Source organism: Mauremys reevesii, linkage group 10 (genome assembly GCF_016161935.1).
Source record: "Mauremys reevesii isolate NIE-2019 linkage group 10, ASM1616193v1, whole genome shotgun sequence".
Lineage (NCBI taxonomy): Eukaryota > Metazoa > Chordata > Testudines > Geoemydidae > Mauremys > Mauremys reevesii.
The window spans coordinates 3,815,591-3,838,998 of record NC_052632.1 but is presented as its reverse complement, the minus strand read 5'-3'; the positions used below and the strand labels follow the sequence as shown (position 1 = coordinate 3,838,998).

The following is a 23,408-nucleotide window of genomic DNA, read 5'->3' as shown; positions in this document are numbered from 1 at the left end:
TTTAAGTAGCCCAGGGGTTATAGATGCAGCTTCATCCTATGATTAGAATCCCACTAGGGCTTAAGCCACTGATGCTGACAAGGTTTCCCTTAGAATGACGAGTGGGAAATTACAGCAAAGGAAATTGCTGATTTGTATTTATCAGCATTAACCAAACAAGCTTCACATAGCCGTTATTTTCAATCGTTGCAGAGCACAGGTTCTGAGTGTGTCAGCCTCTCCTCTTTCACCAGCACTGTGACTGAAAGCAAAAGTGTTGCTAAATCAGATTCTGCCTTTGTTAATGTTTCCCACATACGCAGCGGCTGTCAAAATGTCTCTGGGAGGGGGCGTATTTTGATGGAGAAGGCAAATGGGCTGCACCAGTTTCAGGGAATAACAGTCAGAGCCTATGTTCTGGTTTTGTGAAATACCAGCATTATTTTGTTTTAATCAAAAAATTAAATTCTTGCACTGTCATGGCCTAGTAACCGAACTGTGTTTTTGTCCTCCAGAAAGCCTAATGAATTTTGATAAAGAACACCAAGTCTACTTTGCAAAGAAAATTATTCAGCTAGTTGCACAAAATTAGCGATTGCTTATTAAAGTACACAGTTACAAGATCTGTCCTCTTGGAGTTTAACAGCAGCTGCATAAATTTGTATTTCTGGTAAGCTTTGAAAGAGTGATCTTCAGGCAGCGTTCTGTTAATGTCATGCTAATGCAAATATGAAAACAGGAAGAAAGTTAGATTATCCAAAGTGGGGTTGATAAGTGATGTCTGCTGTAACAGACACTTTATAAATAATAACACTTTATAAATAATAACCCATAAAATACTGGCTTTGCCTTCCAGTAGTTCACAGCAGGATGATAGGCAGGCAAAAAGGAAGGTCTGCACTGATCCTACTGTATGTTACTAGCATGCAAAACACAGCTCCATGCCCACTAATGATGTTGATTTTTCTGTATCTTGCAAATCTACTGCTCTGCACTCACAAGCACACAGAGTCCTTCACTGTGTTCTCAGAGCTCGGACCCCAGCCCTGCTGCCAAGAGAGCTCATCAAATAAATTTTTTTTTTGTGGAAAATGTCAAAGAAGGGGGGAAATCTTTTTTTACTTTTTCATGGAGAATTCCCCCTCCCCCCGTGGAAATTCAAAAAATCCAAATATATTTCATATAAATAATCCAAATATACACACCAGAAATGAGAGAGGAAAGGGGAAAACACACATTCATAAGGGAGGTTCCTTATCACAGAATAAAAAGAGGCCATTTCTTCATTTTACAACATTTCAGTGACTTAAGGGGACAAAACCAGTGGCTCACACCTACCAGCAGAGGGGCTTCCTTGGATGCGCCCCTCATAGCTGAGCTCCCCCAGTTGGGCTTTGCCAAAGGTTTGGCCAAGAGCAGTGCTGCACTCGGTCTGTTCTCAGCTGATGCAACAGAACCTGGGGCTGTTTCATTCAAGCACAAATTGGAGCAACAGGTGGCTGGTCCTAGAATATAGGAGGCACAAAGTCACCTTCCTGCAGCCTCCTCTATCCCCCTGTGCCGGCGCTGAGCCTGGTTTGTCTGGAATGGCCTACTGGGGCCATCGAGCATTGCACAGAAAGAAAGGAAATGGATCGTGTATCCACTATGTTTATCTTAAAATCACCGTCTTTGACAACAGAAAGGCAAAGATCTGGGGGGAAGATTCACCAAGCTGCAATGACTTCATCTCTGTTCCTCATCTTAAATCTTTGTGGCCTTTATATTCTCTATGATGGCAAATATATATCTCTCTGAGCTGAGTTCTCACACCATTGTATCAGTGGAGTCTCTCCTGACACGACTCAGGTTAGACTGGGAAGAGAATCAGGACCTTCATTTTTACTATAACTGGGAAAACTGGTGGGGAAGGGGGTGCGATCAAGCAGTCCCTTTTTCTGGTACACGCAGAAGGCCCCAGCAGTTCCCAACGCGTTTAGTGCCTTTGTAACCCAGGAAGAGAGAGAGCAGTAATTTAGGAAAGCAAACAGGCGGTTTGGCTGCTATCCACCATCAGCACTTTTCAAACACTCCCAGCGCCCATCTGGGGGCCTGACAATGCCATGGGGAAAATGTCCAAAGGTTGACTTGGTTTTGGTCCTAAAAATCTGAACAGATTTCTAATAGCACTAATGAACTGAGACCGGAGTTCCCTGGGAATTAACCATCCTTAATTCTTCCAGTCATTGGTTAATCCCTAGGAAATATCCAGTACATTGATCATTATTGCTTAATTAAAGTGGAATTACCAGACAGTCAGAATGGTAAGTACAGGTATTGGCTTAAGAAAGCACATTAGCTTAATGGATAGTGGGAGTCCATGAAATAGCTGAGTTTGACCCATTAGATCTGCTCTGGTAGTTCAGAGGCAGCAGCATAAAATTAAGACCTTTGGAGTAATCCAAGTGACCTACAATCAGAAACAACTAATTGGAATCTACCCTAAAGGAACAGGAGTTTAACCCTGTATCTTTCAACAGTTCATCCTCTCTTTCTGTAAATCCTCACCTGCCACAATGGAAACTGGGCCTAATGTAGGTTAAATTCACTTTGGCTGCTATCAGTCACTGGACTAAAAATGAAGCGTGTGCCATATGGTCAGGGAATTTGCCTAACGTGCCCTAATTAATAAGAGGCTCATAAGTCAGAAATCAATGTAGCATTAAGTGCTCATCGTAGGCAAGCTAAAAAGGGGTATAATCCTGTGGCTGTTATGTTCATGGAAATTAATGAATGTTTATAAAGGATTTCATTAAAGGGCAAAGGGAAACTGACCCTATTATTGCGACAGTGACGTATCTGAATGTGCCCATTTGTTCGTGTATTGAAAGTAATGAGCAAATGCAGAATTTTTTTCTCTTTACCTTGGTAACTGAAAATGCCACAGATAATAAACACTCCTGTGTTGCAAGAATAGCTTAACTCTGGCCTTATATGTAGGCTTGGCAGAACTGAATTTTTATAATTTTGAGAGATAATATCAATGTTTCTTTTTAAGCATTTTTTCCATTTTTATAGATTTTTTTTTCTTTTTTTTTTTAAATTTTGACAGTTGTGGGAAATTGGGGAGAGTATAAACAATTATATAATGAGAGACATTGAAATTCAAAAAGTTAAAGCTTTTGTAACCATTAAAACACAAATTGTCAACACTGTATATCAAAATATACAATGTAAATATCCTTAAATCGAGCTCTAACAAATTCTCAAGCAGCGTTTTTCTTACTTGGCTTCATTTCAATTCTCATCGGTGGAAATATTTTTTCTTTGGCTTATGTGTTTGCAGTTAAATTGAGATTTACCAACATTTACAAATAAAAATCGAATCCTGCCGAGCCTGCTGATGTGTTTTGTGTTGGAATAATCGGTTCATTGAAACCATATTGTTGAATTCAGTTAAAACCTTCATTGAATTAAACAAACAGAACACAAAGTGTTAAAATGTCCTTTGAAAACAAGAAAGCAGAAACTGGAATTAAGCTGATTGCAATGCACTAATCACTGTGGTTTTTAATTTGACCATTTCTGCTGTCCTAATTTCTGTTTTTGAAGAGAGGTTTGTTCACATGATGCAGGTTACTACCATCTCCTACTGAATTCTAAAAAAATCAAATCAAATCAAAACTGAAATAACCTTGAACATCAGGCATTGCATAAAGGGAATAGGGGCCAGTACACCAGCTGGAAATTATCGCTGTGAGGTATGGACATTATATACTAGCTTCTTTTTCCTACCTTCCCGTATGTGCTTGTCTGTCTTTCTACATCTGCAGAGTTATTATTGGAGCTGGCTGAAAATCGCTTTTTTTCAAAATGCTTTTCCAACAAAAAAATGGCTTTTGGATTAAATGGAAACTTTTGCAAGCATTTGTTTTCTGTTGAAATGTTCAGGTTTTTGTCCAGTCACGTGTGTAAGTGCCGTGTCTGAGTGCTCAAACATCTCCCTGATACATCACCAGTCAATGACTGGATGTCTTGTGCTTCTTTTCCAGATGACTTTTTGTGTAGTAAATTGGCCAAATTTGCGGATATTTCGGTGCCCTGGCATTTTGCATTCCAGTTCAACGCGGTATTTTCTATCAGAAATGCCCATCCTTTCCTTTAGGTGCTCTGAATAATGACTAATAGCAATCATTGGTATTGCTGGTGCATGTGTTAAATCTTTGGCTATAGAATCTTTGTACAGTGGTTGGCATCCTGTTACCTGATTGGGGCTCTCTAGGTTCTACTGAAATACACATGATAAAACCTCTAGAAATGCCCACTCATATTCTACCCTAAAGCAAGCTGAAGGGATTGTTCTGTGTATGACAACATTTCTCTTGGCTGGTGATGGTAGGAAATCAATATACAGTATTAGGTGCTGCTTTTACCGGGGTTTTGTTCGTAGAATAAAGCAGACATTCCAGTCTGTTTCTTGGACCCCGGGCTCGACTTGTTATAACCGGTATCTGTGTTCCTTTCCGTAGCCACAGTGGCTGTGATGTAGTAGAAGCAGTGACACCATCACAGCAAGAGCCAAGAATCCCCGGTAATTAACAGACTAGCTCAGTGGGGACAAATTAATTCAAATAATCTCCCCAGGAGACAATGTCTGAAGAGCAAACCCCTACGTCTGGCATGTCAGTATCTGACCCTCACAGTTGTCCACACTCGCAGGGAATCCAACTGCAACCCCTCAAACCAAAAGAAGGCGATCTACATGGTAGCCCTGGCTGAAACACTATACCATTCTTCCGTCCCCTTGTGTTACAATGGATTACGAAATACTCACCAGCTGCCCAGGTATTTGCTGAACTATTACAGTAGGAGGCTATGAATCTGCTTCACAGATGTTTGCTTTACTGGTAGATTACCAAAACCAAGGACTTACCCATGTGCATTTCTTTGTTCACATTAAATGAAGCCAGGAGCTAAATACTTTAAGGTCAGTGCTGAAAGTGCTATTAAATATTTAGTGTATTTAGCATTCTGACCTATCTTGTTTTCAAGCCTTAAAAAAGCTTGACACCACCTCCTAGTGGTCACAAGAACCCATACACTAAGATCTGACATTTCAGTGTGGCTTTACAAAAAGGAGAGAACAAAGGAAAGAGAAATGTCTGCAAGTCTTATGCCCTAATTAAGCGACAAACAATCAGTCCCTCTGCTTCTGTACACAGACAGTTTTAGACAGAGCAGCATGTAGAATAGTTTTATACACTCAGTAAGCGAAGACTGGGGAATTTTCTACAATTCCACTGAAGAGAAGAAACTAACACAAGAGATTGATGTGCATTAATAGATCTGTGTGCTGTAGTCACCAAGTGAACTGTGCATTTTAAAAATCTTTCAGCTTTCTCTCTGCAAATAGAGGAAAAACACAGGGCTGTGCAAATAACTGACTTTTGGGTTTAGTGGATAGAGCAAGAAGTTGTGGGGTGAATCTGTTTGTGTCAAAACCAAAAAAAATCATTTTTTGAAAAATGTTTCCTTTTAATTTTTGATGTTTTTAAACCTTTTTTTTAGAATTTTTTTAAAAAATATAATTGAGTGAATTTCCAAAATGAAACGTCAGATTTTCTTTCCAAATGCTGAAATAAACTATTTTGACATTTATGAAACTTTTTATTTGACAGAGAGAATTTGCAAAAATTGACCCAAATTCATGAATTGTTTTAGTCATCCCGAATCTGCATTTTTCAGCAAAAAAATAAACAAACCCCCCTCCAAAATACAGGTTTGCACAAGAACAATTTGCTCTTCTCCAGAAAAAAAAATCCCTAAAAGTTTTCCTATAGGAATTTTTACTCCCAGTGGAGAGAAATCACATCTCTAAGGTGCAAAGTGCTTGCTGCACTTTCAGTGTTCCTATTCTCTAAGCTTCTACATGTGGTTGTCTAGAATATTATTTAAAAAAAAAAACACATGCCACATGCACAATATGACTTCAGAAGTTTGGGGAGAAGGAAGGCCCCCAAGAGCCAATTAGCAATTTTGTGATTGTACCCTCATGCTATCATAAATGTTCCTCACCAGAAATTTCTATTGTAAATTGTTTCTTTTTCCCCAAAGAATTTAGTAACTTCCACAGGGAGTTGAGAACCCAGGCACTAAACGAGTGGATTTTATTTGTATTTATTATTTTCCACTTATGCTGCAACTAGCAGCCTACCTCTAGGAGCATTTACAATTATATAAATAAAAGCATTAGTCCGTCAGACTTCTCGTAAGTCGTGCAAGCCCATCAGCTAAACGAACCCTGCAGCCTCTTCACACAATTTCATTAGAAAGAGACTAGCTAAAGCCTGTACAAAGTGTTACCCTGCCGGATCAAAGGATGTTGCATAGCTAAAGGGAAACGCATTTGTTGTATTGGTTTCTTTATTTACGAATAGTTCAGCAGTAGTTGCTGGGAGTGTCCTAGAATGGAAAGAACAGGAATCTTTTCCTCTGGAAAGCAAGAGGAAGGATAAAATTGCGGCACTGACCTCAGCATGGCTGATATCTGGTTTACCATGAAATATAAGTGGTGCAGGTCATTACAGCAAACATCTATTTTTGTATCTCAGATACATATTTGTCCTCGTGGTAATGGTGTTTGAATTGACCCTGCCCCGTAATGCATCTACTCTTTCAATTTACCCTGGTGATTCACCCCCACTCTCCAATGAAATCAATCTCATGCACCAAACAGAAAATGTCAAACTCTTTCCCTACATCTTTCACTGTAACTGTAATACACCTGCATGTTGTAGGAGAGTTTTGAACGCAAAAAAAGCTTGCTTTCCTCTCAGAGCCATCTCTTTGTTTCGAGCTAGTTCTCGGTAGTACCTTTTGATCATTGTAGAAATGCCATGCTGTAAAATTGCTAGGAGTTGTTGGTAATATCCTGAGGAAATCAACATCATTTAGATTTGTTTTGCACATTTAACCAGGCACGTACGAACCACAGAGAAGTAGGAGAAAATGAAATCTGATCTCTGAAGCAAGCCACAGAAAGAGAGCTGAGTTACTAAAAAGCGTATCCTCTTTGCTTACGTTTGAGTTATGCAAATGAGCTCTGCATTCTCTCTTAACATGAGTTTACTTCTTAGGATGACTAGAATTGTTGCTGATCCTGTATTTCTCCCTTACAGACAGGTCGGATAGAACCAAACTACCCAAAAGTCTGCGGTCACCAGGGCAACGTGCTTGACATCAAGTGGAATCCTTTTATTGAAAACATCATAGCTTCTTGCTCAGAAGACACCTCGGTGAGTAAAAATGATTTGAGCTGATGTCTCCTTTGACATAAAAACTTCAGCGGGAGCAGAATGTGAACATCCTGCATTCCTCTCACAGGGTGGTAAAAGCGCTTTGTCAAGCTTATAGGGTTATCATAGGCTCCATCTGTCCGGAGTGAGTCATACCATGCTCACTTTATTGGCATGTAATTTTTGGCTCCTGTCGTGGGCTTGGGGGAAGGTACCAACAATGAAGCAATAGAGGAATTTGTGCTGCTAGGGATCTAATACTAGAGGGCTGGGACACTGGCTATCTTGCAAAGTGTGTATGTGGGTGAGAGAGAGAGATTTATTTTTAAAGGTTAAATAGTCACATATACAAAAATGTGAAGTGACTGGATGAGGTGACTAGCAATATGCCCCAACCGTGACTCTTAGCAGGTGTTTTGTTAGTTCCACCATCTTGATTTGGATTTTTCCAAAGGGTTTTTGTCACTCTGGTTTCTCGTCCTTTCTCTGAGGGGCAGAATCTGGTTCGTGGTCCTTGAGGAAGGGGGGATTTGATGGACAGCTTGTGGGAATGGGCTGTAATCCCAGGGGCCATATGGAAGAAGGTCCAGAAAAGAGAGGGGGGGAGATAATCGTGCAGCTTGGGTGGAGGGAGGATGTGGGAAAGGAGGGAGCAGAGACAGATGAGCAAAAAGGCAGGAGGCAACAAAGCAACTTGAATTCATGTCGCAAAAGTAGTGACTGTCCCTTCCCCGTCTCTTCATCCATCACTGGGGTCATCAGTGACCAAGGTGACCTACGGGACACAGCCTCCTTTCTCCCACACACAAACACCTGGCCTCGTGCATTTTCCCCCACTATATAAAATGCGGGTAGTGCTGCAAGCTAAGGACGGGTCAGGGGAACGGCCCCAGTAACCACAAAGAGGGAGGAAGGGAGACGGGGAGGGGGAAGAAACAAATACTTGAGACACGAATCAACCACAAGCTATTTCCAAACCTTAGAATGATTTCTAGGGGCTTCTGCTTCAGCCTGCTGAGAAGCGGGGCTCATGCCGAGCCACTGGCTGTGTGTGAGAGAAGGGGATGTTCCCTGCTCGCATGGTCTGTGGCGATTTTTGAATTCTCCTTTTCTGTTCACAAGAGCTCCTGTTCAGATGTCTTCCCCCACCATCACCCTTCCTGTCTCTCCCTAGCTCAGAAGGTCCCTGTGCTGAAGCATCCACATTCATCATCCATCTATAGATACTACGAACAGCAGGAATCATAGAATCTCCGGAGGTCATGTAGTCCAACCCCCCGCTCAAAGCAGGACCAATCCCCAACTAAATCATCCCAGCCAGGGCTTTGTCAAGCCTGACCTTAAAAACCTCTAAGGAAGGAGATTCCGCCACCTCCCTAAGTAACCCATTCCGGTGCTTCACCACCCTCCTAGCGAAAAGGTTTTTCCTAATATCCAACCTAAACCTCCCCCACAGCAACTTGAGACCATTACTCCTTGTTCTGTCATCTGGTACCACTGAGAACAGTCTAGATCCATCCTCTTTGGAACCCCCCTTCAGGTAGTTGAAAGCAGCTATCAAATCCCCCCTCATGTATCCTCCGCCTCTTGTGAGAAACGTTCAGGGGGAAGGAAGAGGAAAGGGCATTCTCCTGTTTCAAACCTCTTGCCTATTTCCCCCTTCTCAGGAGAGCTCCTCCTTCCCCAACCTAACAGATTCTGCCAGCACAGGGAGGGTCCTGAGCCAAATGCAGACCACTCTGCCCCTCCCATAAAGCCCTAACCGAACTCCTGTGTCTGACTCGATTTTCTCAAGGTCATCAGCATCCTCACAAGGGGAGGTGTGGCTTCAGTGCATGGCTGGTGCAGACCAGATGGGGCCACCTGGCACAGTCCCTCAGGTCTCCACACTTAGCAGCTGAAAGAGGAGTGGAGCCCATGTTCCATGCAGGCTGGTGGGAAGAAGAGACTGGTAGTTGTTAAGACTGCTCAAGAAAACTGGCATGTGCCGGAAGGAGGGGGATGGCAGATCTAGGGGAAGCTCGTCTGTTCTACGGGTAAAAGCTGGCGTAAATTAGAAGGCTCTGGAGCTGTGTGCTGCGGTTTCCATGGCTTGTGTTAGCATTTCTGTTGTCTTTCTTTATGCCCCCTAGAAAACAGACACGGGTGTTTTAAGTGCTTCTGATTTTAACTGTGACATTTTAAATGACACATTTATGCAGCTTACAAGGAGCTCTGACCTGGTGTTTTATGTAAATCTGTAGCTGTTGTCTGGCTGAATCCAGTTCCCTCTGCTATACAGTGATGTCATTGATCGTTGTAGTAGTGTTCTTTTTATAGCCCATGCTGCAGATAAGCAGTAGGGCTGTGAACAAGGATGTCTTGTTTCCACCCAACAGCTATTATTAATCCTTCTTACTATCAAAGACCACAGGGGCTGCAACTATTCCAGTGTCTAGAGATATATCAAGTGGTGGGGGGGAAGGTAATCTTACAACGTGGTGAAGACTGAGCCAGACCGTCTATCTGGCTGCTGTTTGCCTCCACTTCTTTGTTTTCTGGATACTAACATTTCCCTCTGGAATAGTGCATTGCACTAAAAAGCTGCCTTTGTACAGAGTAGTGTGTGAAAGCTCAGAGTAGTGTGTGAAAGCTCAGCAGAGCAGAAATGGGAATTTGTGGTGACCCAGTTCTTACTGGTTACAGTTCTGCCTCAGTAGATCTTATAACATCTCTATATATTAGAGAGACAAGGTCGGTGAAGGAATATCTTTTATTGGGCCAACTTGTGTTGGTGAAAAAGACAAGCTTTCCAGCTACACCGAGCTCTTATTAGTTCTGAAAAACGGGGGAGAAAATCAGTTCGGGTAGAACCAAAATTGAATTTTGGGGGGACTTTTTGGTCAATCAAAACATCTGGTCAAGTAAAATGTTTGTTTCAGGCATTTTTAACCTTTGTAATAAAAGAAGGAAATGAAGGGTTAGACCCACAAAACAGAAAGGAGGAAGGTGCTGGTGGTGCTTTAGACTCTTTCTCGCCTTCTCTGGACCAATGATTCTTCAGTATTTTGTATAAATTGGAACAGTTTCAATGGGAGAGCTTGAGGGGGAGAACCCAGTAGCCCAGCGGTTAGGGTTCACATCCCAGTTCCAGAGCAGGGAGTCAAACCTAGGTTCCCACATTCCCTGGTGAGGAGTCTAACCACTAGGCTACTGTCAATGACCCCTCTTAATCCAACCTGAACAATCCACGGTTTTAATAATGTTGAATCGATTCATTTAGACACTTCTGGGAAAATATTTAATTTTGACCGAAACCAGTTGGTGAAATCAACACAAGATGGTGAAATGTTTTGGTCAACCCATTTTTGGTGAGGGGAAAAATGTCAGCCTAAAATGCCAGCTCTAATGCAACATTCCAAATGTCCATTCTGTGTGCTCTGCAAATGCGGCTTGTTGTTGATGCAGTAGCACCATTTGTTGTAATAATGTGCATTTGTCACCCACTGGTGGTTCCAGCTCATGAACTTCCTTTGCCACAATACAGTTTTAATTTGCGGGGTGCTTTACAAACACAGATAATATGCTGGAGGTCCAAGTCGAACCTAATGTAAGTAGGTGTTAAAGGCTACATATGGCAATTTCCTTGTGTCATGGTTCTCTATCCACTTAAAAAAATGCACTGAAATTGCACCACTCCTACTGCTGAATTAACGAATAAATTCTATTTGTCCTGTGTTCAGTTTCTGAACTGCCTACTTTCACATCAGAGTGACCTCATTCTGGGATAGATGGGCAACTAGGAAGCTGCCTAAAACATGAACGTTATAAGCAGGCGACTGCAAAAATGTTAATTGTAGGACCCTATTACAGTAACATTAAAGATGACGTCACTATGCCATAAACAGGAGGGCAAACTTGCTACCACGTTGCAAATTACCAGGCACAGCCTGTCAGCGGCATGGGTGCATGGTACCCCGTATCAGAGCACCGGAGTTTCCTTTAGAGGGGAGAGAGACACCCATTCCTTCTTGGGGTCTGATCACAGCCTGAGAGAGACTTCAGAATGTTTAAAAGCTGGCTTAGCTTTATGGTGTAGATCCCTTTCCAGAACTCTCACAGTTGCTACTCCACCCCAGAGCTCTCTTAATGATTGGTTTAATCGGAGGAGACGATATACACCTCCGTAAACATCTCTCCAGAGGCTAGTAAAAGAACAAACCAACCCCTGCACCAGTAGGACAGGTGCATGTTGTGCAATAGGCAGGTAACACACTGTAGTCACATTTTGTTTTTGTTACTTGTTCATGACGTGAACACCTGTCACAGGTTGACAGTTCTCTTGATCTACTGTGTGGCGGGCTTCCAAGTTGAATTCTTAGACCGCTCTCGTTATCCAGATTGCTAGCTAAGGAAATGAGGAGGCGAATGTGTTCTATGTCCAAAGAACATCCCAACATTTCAGAAAATGAGATCATTGGAACAAAGCTCACCCTAAAAATTTGCATTGTAGTAACCATTTTAGCTTCCCATTTGGACTCCTTACCAAAGGGGGAAGACCATTTGCAGTTATTGCCACTGAGATTCTGGGATGCAATCCAGACCAGTGAGGAGTTATCACCACCTGTCTTGCAACCTTGCGTGCCTCACAATGCTTTGCTGCTGTAGCTGCTAACGTGGGCTCCTCACAAACAGCCTGCAGGTCACACCCTAAGTGTCTGGATATAGCTGCAGCCCTGGTCCATCAGTGACCCCAGCAGCCTGTCAGCAGCACACCACTCACGCTCTGGCTTGCACCAGCCTTGGTGACTTCTTGCAAGGTGGCCCCAAGGCCGTCTCAGTCCCTGATTTTCCCAAACCATGTGTTCTGCGCTGTCTAGCTTTCTCCTGGATAGGTTAGTTATTAAGATCCATTGCCCCTTTAAGGAGTCAATATTCAACAGTTTCACCTTTAGGTCGACTTACCTAACACAACACTGGGTTGGTTTAAATTAAAAATAAAACAGGTTTATTAACAAAAGAAGATGGGGCTTTAAGTGAATTCGTGTGTAAGAGATTATGTTAGAAATGGTTACAAGCAAATCAAAGTGAAAACATGGTTCTAAAAGTCTAAAATTTAATCTAGCAAGGTTTGGTTGGAGGCTTTGTTCGAGCTGGCTGTTCTCACCCATGGTCATCCAGCAAGATGGTGACTGACCTCTCCTTGGTCAAGATCTCTCCCAGAGCCCCAAAGGTGCTGGTCCCTTTGTCTTCATATGGGATAGAGAGAACTTGGGGTCTTCTGCCCCTTTCTTTTATACGCCACTGAACCTTTGAAGTTGATGCTTCTGATGGTTACCCCTCAATGCAAAGTTTATTCAGACAGTGAGGAAGGCGACCTGGAGCATGGTGGTAAAGGAGGTGCCCTGCTCTTTCATAGAATCATAGGGTTGGAAGGGACCTCAGGAGGTCCTGCTGAAAACAGGACCAATCCCCGGACAGATTCTTGCACCCAGATCCCTAAGTGGCCCCCTCAAGGATTGAATTTAGAACCCTGGGTTTAGCAGGCCAATGCTCAAACCACTTCTCACCTGTGTTTGCTGACATGGTCTCCTGCCATCTTCAGTACCCCATTTACTATTTATATGTAACTTGAGATAAACACACATTCCTTTGTCTAGAAGAGATAGGGTTGCCAACCCTCCAGGATGGTCCTGGAGTCTCTAGGAATTAAAGATTAATCTTTAATTAAAGGTTATGTCATGTGATGAAACCTCCAGGAATACGTCCAGCCAGAACTGGCAATCCTAAGGGTAGACCTGCTTAACAACTTTTGCCAAGCCAGGGCTGAGTGATTTTGTGTGCTAATAACATCATACAGGAGGATTTCATAACTTTATATATAATGTTGCTAACACGTATTTCACCATGATATTACTGACCAGCGAGTTAATAGTTTTCAAATGATACCACACAAGGCATATTTTGTACAAAGATGATTACAGTGGTGTGAATACAGGGGTGCTTTTGGTCAATCCACCTTCTACAGCAGGGGTCGGCAACCTTTCAGAAGTGCTGTGCCAAGTCTTCAGTTATTGACTCTAATTTAAGGTTTCGCGTGCCAGTAATACATTTGGACGTTTTTAGAAGGTCTCTTTCTACAAGTCTATAATATATAACTAAACTATTGTTGTATGTAAAGTAAATAAGGTTTTTTAAATGTTTAAGAAGCTTCATTTAAAATTAAATTAAAATCCGGAGCCCCCCCGGACTGGTGGCCAGGACCCGGGCAGTGTGAGAGCCACTGAAAATCAGCTCGTGTGCCGTGCCATAGGTGCCTATCCCTGTTCTACAGTATGTTAGAAAATCTGAACTAACTTTGAAGATCTGGGGCCTTAGTGTAGATGAGAATCAAGCCTCAGATGTCCCAGATAACAGGAGCCACTACAGCCCCCAAAGGACAGAGGTGAGCATGGGGGAGGGGAGGCACACAGAGTCATGTGCCCTCCCCCGCCCCCCAGTTGCTGCTTGGCTTGTACTGAGCATGCTCAGTAACCTCTGCTGAAGCCACTGCCCTCTCTCTGGTGCCCCCACCCCCCAATCGGCAGGTGCAGGTCATCTGCCAAAGGAGAACATTTAGGCCATTACCATTTTGTGAGTGAACTTCATGGAGTTAGTCTTCCAATATTTACTGAAGTTTGTGTATCTATTTCACTAGCATAAACAATGTGTATTCCTTCCAGTTAGTCAGCCTGGCCTCGTGAACACTTGAAGTCCATTATTTAAAGATAAACGCTCCCTCTCTCTTTAACACAAACACTCATTGAAATGTGCAAATCCCGCCCCCCTCCTGTGCATTTTAAAGGGGCGCCTAAAGGATGTTAAAGCTCTGCACAACTGACTCGCTAATCCACGTTACTTTGGTACCTGTAAGTACCATTTGTTCTGTAGCTTGCCAAGGGTCAGATTCTGCTCTCAGATCCACTGTTGTAAATCTGGGGTAACCCCGTTAACCTGGATATTCAATGGTGTAAATGTCAGAATTTGGACCAGCAGGTTCAGTCTCTGGAATTTAGCATAATCACTGGAATACTCATGGGACGTGAGATTAAAATGCCAGCAGGCTCAACCGGCCTAAAGTCAAGCGTTCCCTCTGTACCTTACCCAGGATTAGCACAAACACTTTTGTTTTACTGCTTTTTATAAAGTATCTAGGGGGTTTTATGAATGCTGGAAGCATGTCAGTTAATTTGCCAATTCCTCTCTGCCTTAAACACCATGGGCTTGATTCCAATCTCCTTTTGCGCTGGTGTAAATCTGGAGTTAACTCCATTTAAAGCAGTGGAGCGACACTGCTCTACAACTGGTGTAAATGACGGGGCAAGCAGGCCTATGTGTTTCTGTTTGTATTGGTACCTGACCACCCATGCTTGAGGGGGAGACCCTCTTCATGTCTTGCCCGTTCCAGTAGCTTATTTCTTTAATACTCAGTAGCTTGGATTTTGTGGTACACAGCTGTCTCTCCTTGCCGGCTTTCTCCGTACTGCAACTCTCCACTGGTTCTTAGGATCATCGATTTGATTCAAATTAGGTTTTTCAAGTCTCCCATGTATTGTCCTCATCTTTCAATTAGTCTTTCATTCTCTATGTACCATCTCATTTGGTGCAATCCAGAGATCAATGCCTTCTGCATCTTCAAGTAAAAACAGGTCAGGGCTTAAAACAAGCTGTAGAACCATATGTTTTGTGTGGATCTTTCAGCAAACTAACAAGTTCGGGGCTATACTCCCAGGGCCGGCGCTTCCATTTAGGCGACCTAGGCAGTCGCCTAGGGCGCCAGGATTTGGGGGGGCGGCATTTTGCTGGGAGGGCGGCAGGCGGCTCCGGTGGACCTCCCGCCGGCGTCCCTGCGGAGGGTCCGCTGGTCCCGCGGCTCCGGTGGAGCATCCGCAGGCATGCCTGTGGCAGGTCCACCGGAGCCCCGGGACCAGCGGACCCTCCGCAGGGACGCCTGCGGGAGGTCCACTGGAGCCGTGGGACTGGCGGCAAAATGGGTAGAGCCGGCCCTGTACCTAGGGCGCCAAAAACCTTGGCGCCACTCCTGTATACTCCAGTGTCCTCTCTCCTCTCAAACAGTCAGTCCTGTTTGATAGGCTGTAGTACTGACCCTCCAGGTGGCATGCTCCATTCTTCCTTACACTACACTTGTGCCGCCTTTGGAAAATAGCTTCTCCCACAAATTCGCCCACCCCTGAGATGCACCATTTTGGTCCTAGCAGAGATGACGATTTTTACAGCTTCATTTTTGTCGGCCTGCAAGTAGCCTGAGCTTTTTTGTAACCATCTCTCTGACTCGCATGTTATGCATTCCATCAGACACAGATAAAACAGGCTTCTTGCAAATATTTTAGCCAGTGCATTGGATCAGCTTTGTCCGTAACGCTCTGAAAAATTGCCTCTTGAAGATTCAAACACTGTCCCATTAGCTTGAGAATAGCTCTCCACCAAACTCATTATCAAGTGGGTCCCCAGAATACCACGGTCTTCTCCCCTTAGCTCCTCTAATTGCTTAGTGTTCACCCTGAATTCTCTCCAGTGATGCCAAATACCAGAATTCTCCAAAATGTAACCAACTCTCCTTTTAAAAAAAAAAAAATCCTTTGACTTGCCCTCCCTCCTGCTCTCTTTCACCACCACTGCCCTATTTATCATCCTGTCCCTTCTCCAGTTCACTCAGCCTCCAGCTTGTTCAGCTGGTCCTCCTTTCTGTTCTCACTCCCCCGGGCCTAAATCCAGCCACGTGTTATGAGTGAGACTCTTATTCCTTGATCTTTCTGAGCATATTAACTTGTCTTTCTAAATCTGAAATCTGATCTCAGTTCTGCAGCTAAATAAGGGGGATGCTCTTAGTTTTTTTCTGAGCTTTATCTCATCGGGTCTTCCTATGAATGAAGCAAAATGCAGGGCTATTTCAGAAAGACGCATTCCTTGCTTTCATTCTTGCCTCATTTAGATCTTTAAAATAAAAAGAAGCCAGTTTATTTCCTTGCTCCTCCTCCCGAATCACGGTGGCAAAAAGGCACTTTTTCTTTTCTGAGTTCTTGCGATACCTTCTTGATGACTAAATTTAAGGAATAAAACTGCATGATTTCACAACAAATGCACCTTGTTAGCAAAGCTTGCACTTGCAGGGAACTTCAGGAAAACAAAGAGAACAAAATGTTCCTCTCTTTACTTTTGTGTTGATAACACTGGCAATAAACTTTGCCATCCATGCAGTGTGTGTACAGTAAATGACAGCTGTGTTTTGCTGCCTCTCTACCAAAGGAGTAAATATTTCTCATTCTTCTCTGCCTTGTTCTAAGGATGTATCCGAACTCCAGGGAACTGATGCAGGAAGTTGTGAACGATGTATTAAACAAAATCTCCCCAGGGCAGAGAGAGAAATGCAGGGTGACCAGACAGCAAATGTTAAAAATCGGGACAGGGAGTGGGGGGTAATAGGAGCCTATATAAGAAAAAGACCCAAAAATCAGGACTGTCCCTATAAAATCAGGACATCTGGTCACCCTAGCAGGTTACATGATGCTGCAGTTTGCTGTGTGTTGTACAAAAAGAAGCACAATCTCTTGTTGTACCTGCCAAGATGCAACTGGGGGGAAAAACTCCCATCAGCCCTAGTTATCTCAAGGTGAAAAATAGTTGCAATACTTCTAGTGCTTTTTAAATAAAATATTTTCCCTCTGTAAAGGTGACTCCAAGCTTCCAGCTATTTTCAGAGGAGAGTCTGTCTCACTCCAAACAATCTCAATGAATCCTTCTGTTGAACCAGTGAAATAGCCTTTAACATCCTAGCTAAACTTTAGAATAATTTATTTCTAATCTGTCTCTTGAGTTTGTGTTTGTCCTACTTGACAGATCTCCCCCGCCCCAATCGCCAAAGATATGTTGCCTGTTTTATAGTCAGAGCTAAAATGGCTGCTTGTATTTGAACTGCTCCTTCCAATCAAGTAATAGCAAAACTCACCTAGACTTCACTGAGAACAGGCCTGCTGGATCCTTTGGTGTTGGTCACAGTAGTGGCTTTGGAAGAAGGTGACTCCGTTACTCCAACAAAACTTCCCCGAAACTAGAAGAGGAGACACCAACCCATGGCCTTCTCTGGTTCTGGTGTCTGTTCAGCACATCTCTACTGCTATTAGCTCAATTCAGTGTGGCATGACAAGCGACACGTGTGTTGGCAGAGTGCAGGGAAAAGCCAGCGGTGTCTGTCAGGAACCAGAGCTACAGGCTGTGTTTGGGGGTTGATGAGGTGTCCATTTATCATTACTGTCCATTCCAGATCAGCTGGTCGTCTGGATAATATAGAAAGAAAAACTACATTGAAACACCAAACTGCCTTCCTAGACTCTTACAGTGGAGGCAAACAGCAAACTAAATTGATTGTACAATGCATGTGATGTTACCTGGCTGTTTTAATGGGAACCTCTTAATTTTGTGGTAATATGGAGTTGCTCTGAGAAATACAGCTTTGCACATGGGATGAAAACATTCAGTAGGAGCAGTCTGTGGTCAGGGGGAAAAATAACTAGAGTGCAGTGATTTAGCCTGCCGATCTGAACTATGCAAGTGTATGTGCAAGACCTGCTCTCATGACTCCGAAAACCCAGATATTCCAAGCACTTGTACAAAGCTACATGAGTTTCAGTATGTCCACATCTTCAGATAGCCATGCAAGGTGGGTAGATGGCATGATGGCACTGAACATGCCAGTCTGCATTAACCAAATGATCTAGGTCTGCAAATCTTGATAAGTTGTCCCCTGAGCACCCCAGACAATGGCAATGCTCTGCAGAAAAGAGAAATCAAGTGAACTAGAGAACTTTCAAGTGAACTAGAGAACCTAAAGACCAAAAGGCTGATACAAGGGTCCGATTCACACCAGTGACCTGCAATAGAGAGGAAAGAACTTCTCTGCCATTTTAACTGAGGAGGAGGGGAGAAGCCTTCCAATCACCTCTTTCTCTGTGTTGTCTCTTTTATCCAGCAGACACTCCTAACTGGGATTTTATCCCCAAGTGCTATGGAGGCCAATGCGGGGTGAGATTGTCAAAAGCACTGAGAACCAGCCTAACTCTACTGCCGTTAAAGTCAATGGCACTTTCACAGCCATTGGTGGCCCCTTTTTAATGACGTCCACAGAAACACGAATCCTGCTACGATGTAATAAACTCTCCACATTGTTTTCCTTTGGTACAGAAGTTTAGTGGGCCAGACTCGCCCCTCTAGCTCCGCTGAAGTCTGCGGTGTTACAGCCGGTGTGAATTTGTTCTAGTGCATGTACATTTACTCCTCTTCACAAGGTTAGAGGCAGCTGAGCCAGCACATGCCTTTATATTTTGATATGATCACGTAAAGAAACAATCATTCTTTTTGTTAAGTTAGTGATTGAAAGGCGGATTTAATGAACTATAGAACCTCGAGTCAAGGGTGCCACTCTGTTATATCAGACCAATATTGGGGGTGGCTCATATATTTGAACCTAAACAGTGTGAACCACAAGGGTCCCTTTTAGTTAAAACTGAGTTACAGATGTCAGGTGGCAAAACAAGTACATCACATAACCTGATCCAGTTTGCTACTGGCATGTCTGATGCCTGCTAATACGCTGTCCTTTATCGTGCACTGCTAGCATGACTTTAACAGAGGAATATATTCAGTTATTTCTATTAAGTAATTAGTATCTTTTCTAAGGAGACCAAGTCTTGAAGTCCTTAATAGTGATTCCTTAAGAAGGTCACCTGAGACAAATTGGATTGATTTTTCCTTCCCGTTAGATGTGTTTGTGCAGATAGGGGGATGGTGTGTTTTTTAACTGCTGTTTTTAGAGCATTCTATTTCCTGCCTCTTTCAAGAACTGGCTTGTCTTTTGCTGTCGATTATGGGCAGAACTCTGAAAATTTTGTGCTATTAGCTCTTTGATAGCCCCATTGCATTCAGTGGGCTTCCTGTGGTATCTCCCATTATTTACAGGACTAGCTCTTGCATGTGGTCTTCATTAAAGAGGATCAGGTATTGGCTGCTTCCCAGGACCAGCTAACTGTTGGGGAGTGGAGAGGGGATGAAGGAGATGGAAGGAGGGAACAAACATGCACATGGGCATGAAGGGATGGCACACGAGTGTTGCCATTGGGCATAGTCAGGTCTATTTTTAATTCCCTTCTGACATTTGGAGACCAAGTTGATCAAGGAACCATAGATGGAATTTAGTCAATGAAGATTCCCCGCACATGCCAAGTGGAGAGAACAAGACTCTTATAAGCCTCTAAAATAAGGACAAAGGTTTTTCCTCCCAATAACCTTTGCTCATCCTGTCCTTTCAGGTCCGGATATGGGAAATCCCAGAGGGCGGCTTGAAGCGGAACATGACCGAAGCTGTTCTAGAGCTCTTTGGCCACAGCCGACGGGTCGGCCTCGTTGAGTGGCATCCGACCACCAACAATATCTTGTTCAGTGCAGGATACGACTATAAGGTGAACTATTCTGGAGGATTCGTACTAAATCCCTCAGCTGTAGTTGGAGATGAGCATTTATTAAGGCCACGTGTGGCTTTAAAGCGTAAAATCGCGGATGTCCTCACTGTTTGTTTGGCAGTAGTTTCTCTAATAGTCAGAGTTTATCCTCAGATCTTTCTTCCGATCTTTCTCTCTGCTTTAGAAGTGTCAGTACATGAAATGGAAATGCATTTGAGATCAGAGGTTCTTTTGCTGATGGTTTAGAGTATTTCTCTGCATATGCCTTTAACCTTAATGGGAATTTCCTATTGTCTAAATAATATTCCATGCCATATCTGTGTCAGATTATAGCTTCCCCAATTCATGTTGTGTCCTACCTAATCTTAATGACTTACTTTCTTCATAATGGTTATGTAAAACAAAAGTACAAGACTATAGCTAGCACTGAAAAATTTTCTCTAATGGATTTTTGAAAGGATTCTTCTATGTTGGCCAATCGTCACAGATCATTCCTGTTTCTGACACTAAGGTGTGGATCTACTCTGAAAAGCAACTGTAAAAATGGCCTCACGGGGTTCCATGTGTCTTGTCTCCCTGACTCCATCGCAGTTATGCTCACTTCATAGATAAGATGTAACGAGGGGCGTCATTCGGACTGTAAAACGCTTACTCCTGGTGGTCATACGTCATAACAATGGAACCCAGGTTGAGTTCGCGGGCTGGCCGTTATCTTATAAATAAATTAAAAAACTGTGATTCTTCTGAGCCAAGGTTGGCATGAAATTCAGTGAGATAATGAACCCCATGGTGCCATTTTCAGTCATTTCTGAGAGTAGGCTTGACCCAGAGAGATTCTTTATCTTCCTCCATGTAATACAAAAAATGGCATTAAGAAGTGGGTAGAATTATCACAGTCTGTCCTGCCGGTGGCAATAACTGCATGGAGTGCAACAGAGAGGCTTGTTTCTCAAGGGCCGGGTTCCGATAACTTTATTCACATTAAAGCAAAGGGACCACTTGTGAAATTAGATGACATATGAGTGGGGGGACTGGAATTTGGCTCCAAATTAGCAGTACATTTAAAATGCCAAGCCAGAAGTTTGGAAAACGTGGCCTTGCATGCATGAGCGTCTCCAGGCAGTCTGTACCCTGGAGTTATGACTATGTCCCCCCTCTCCCACCCTTGCAACTAGCAGCAGCATCAGTGCTAACTTAATTATGCCCCATTTCCCTCAGGTTCTGATCTGGAACCTGGACATTGGAGAGCCCGTGAAGATGATAGATTGTCATACAGATGTCATTCTCTGTATGTCCTTCAATACCGACGGCAGCCTGCTGTCTACCACCTGCAAAGACAAGAAGCTGCGAGTCATTGAGCCGCGTTCGGGCAAAGTCCTTCAGGTGAAGAGCTGATTTCTCAAGAGTCAGTCCTAAGCACCAGTCACAAGAAGTAAATCCATTATTTTTGACAAATACAAATTTGACCCTAGGCTTTAAAGAGTGGCTTTGTTTGGGATTTCCCATTTGAGTGCATTCCTCCCCTAATGTGCAACCGGGGCAGATTTAGGGGCAAGGGGAAGTCGCCCTTTAAGCCTAACGTACAGTAAGGTAAACACTCCTTGTACAATATTGAATTGTCACAAAATACGTCTGATATTCAGGACGCAACAACGTGTCACAAATGTCAGCCTCTGAATCTAGCTCTCCGCATTCAGAAAATGTTGCTGTTTCTTATTATTACAATAGAAAGGATTCAGCACTATCCTCGGCAGAGATACAGGGCTTCTAACCTTTCATTAATCAAAGGTTTCTGGGAAATAGTAGAGAGTTCTGGGAAGCCACAGAGCAAGTTTTGGAAGAAAAGCTTAATTGTCTTTGTCAATTCTGGATTATTCTAAAAAGCTCAGGGAAGGCTACGTTTTATTTTTGCAAAACAGCATTTTGCCCTTCCATTCCAAATAGCATGAACTCCCATTTTCACTGGTGCAGTCTGAGCCATAGCTGGTTAATATGAAAGTTGCATTTTGCAGTAAAGGAGTAAGAGGAATGGTGGAGGTTGAAAGCTGGGTTAGCCCAGCTTGCTATGAAGTGGTTCTGTGGAGCCTTTCCCCATAGACAGTGTAGAGGTTATACGAGGAGGAAAGGACCTACCTGTGGGATATAGGAGCAGAGACACAAGGAACTCAGATCCTAACACAGGGGAGAATCCTCCCTTGAGTATCGCTCTCCTTGAAATTCTACAGCTGGCATTTTCACTGATCTATACTAAGCACCATGCGTAGGAAGACATCTGAAATGTATAGCTGTTCACTGCATGTAGCACAGACAATGTCTTCTTCCAGGAAGCCAGCTGTAAGAACCATCGTGTGAACCGGGTGGTCTTTCTAGGTAACGTGAAGCGACTTCTAACGACTGGAGTCTCAAGGTGGAATACGAGGCAGATTGCACTCTGGGACCAGGTCAGCAAATAGATCGCTGGAAGCCGTTCCTTCCCAAGAAGGGAGCATGATTGATGGGTTAAAATAGAGGCCTAGGAGATAGGCGGTCTGGGTTCTGCTCTAGCGGTGTGAGTATGGTACGGGTAGACCTACCCAAGCGAGCTTTGATCTGGCTCACTTGGGTCCCAAAGCAGGGAAGCTGCACTAGTGCACGCTCCTGTGTGGGCTGCGCAAGCCCCCCTGCAGCATGTAGGAACAGCCCGCTGTGTTGCAGCTTCACGGCTCCAGGACCCACTCTAGCTAGATTAAAGCTAGCTCCGCTGTAATACCGCCTGTGATGATAGCGTAGATGGACCCTACGTCTGAGGAGCCCAGAGACCGGAGGTTTAGCCCCTGCTCCGCTGCAAACATAGGGTGATTATAGGCAAGGCACCTACTCACACCATGCCACAGTTTATCCATCTGCACGTTGAGAAAACCTGCCCAGCTTACCACAGTTTTATGCAACTGCATTCACTCGCATTTGGGAGGTGCTCTGAGAAGCACGGCTGGGACGTGCTATGGATCAGTCATGCGGGGCTGTCAAAGGGGCCAACAGGTGCATAGGCACCCAACTCCCACAGAGACCGAACTCAACTCTCATGGACTTTCCAGGGAAGCTGGGTGCCCAGCTCCTTCAGGTCTCTTTGAATAGCCCAGCCTCTGGTATTGTATTGTACAGTATTGTATTTTAATACAGGGAGAGCAGCAGATACATATACAGCAGATTCTTTATTCCTTCCTGTTTCCTAGCAGGTTCTACAAAGGTCTTTATGTAACTTTTAAAAACTCTGCTGGTTGCTATGGAGATCTGACTAGACATGACACACTGGGGAATTTGAATTCTGAATTCACAAGATTAATTGAAGCGGATGCAAATTTACCAGATTCATCGCAGCAAGAATTTGTACCCTCCCCTCTGACTCCATGCATGATATTCTGGACCAATGGGTTTCAGGCTGCAGGCATGCCTGGCCCTGTTCACTGGGGTGGTAGAAGCTGCAGATAGTGGAAGGCTGATGTCCCCTGACTCAGGCTGGGCTGGGGGGAGATGACTGATTAGCCCAGTCCTAGCTGTCAGCTCGCCAGTGAACACCATAGACACCTACTTGGCTGTGACTGCTACAGGGGCAGGGTAAGGAAACAGAAGTATGTGGGTGGGGCGGCTGATCTGTATAAACGGGAGGAATCTTGTATAAACTCAA

The 23,408-nt window shown here is 43.7% G+C and overlaps 1 protein-coding gene and 1 long non-coding RNA gene across 5 annotated transcripts in view; one reads left to right on the top strand and one right to left on the bottom strand.

Annotated features, from left to right (window-relative positions):
- The window catches only part of CORO2B (coronin 2B), a 129,921-nt gene that overhangs the window by 92,493 nt on the left and 14,020 nt on the right, over positions 1-23,408 (top strand). For all 4 annotated transcript variants that reach the window (XM_039492653.1, XM_039492651.1, XM_039492652.1 and 1 more), the window contains 4 exons: positions 7,137-7,253; positions 19,595-19,744; positions 20,963-21,127; positions 22,069-22,185. In XM_039492653.1, the coding sequence (XP_039348587.1) occupies positions 7,137-7,253; positions 19,595-19,744; positions 20,963-21,127; positions 22,069-22,185 (549 nt within the window). The remainder of the gene's footprint in view (positions 1-7,136; positions 7,254-19,594; positions 19,745-20,962; positions 21,128-22,068; positions 22,186-23,408) is intronic.
- Positions 609-7,129, bottom strand: LOC120373782. The gene is made up of 3 exons (XR_005585715.1): positions 7,039-7,129; positions 1,318-1,484; positions 609-697 (listed from the first exon to the last, which is right to left on the bottom strand). It is a non-coding gene; the product is annotated as an uncharacterized LOC120373782 (long non-coding RNA).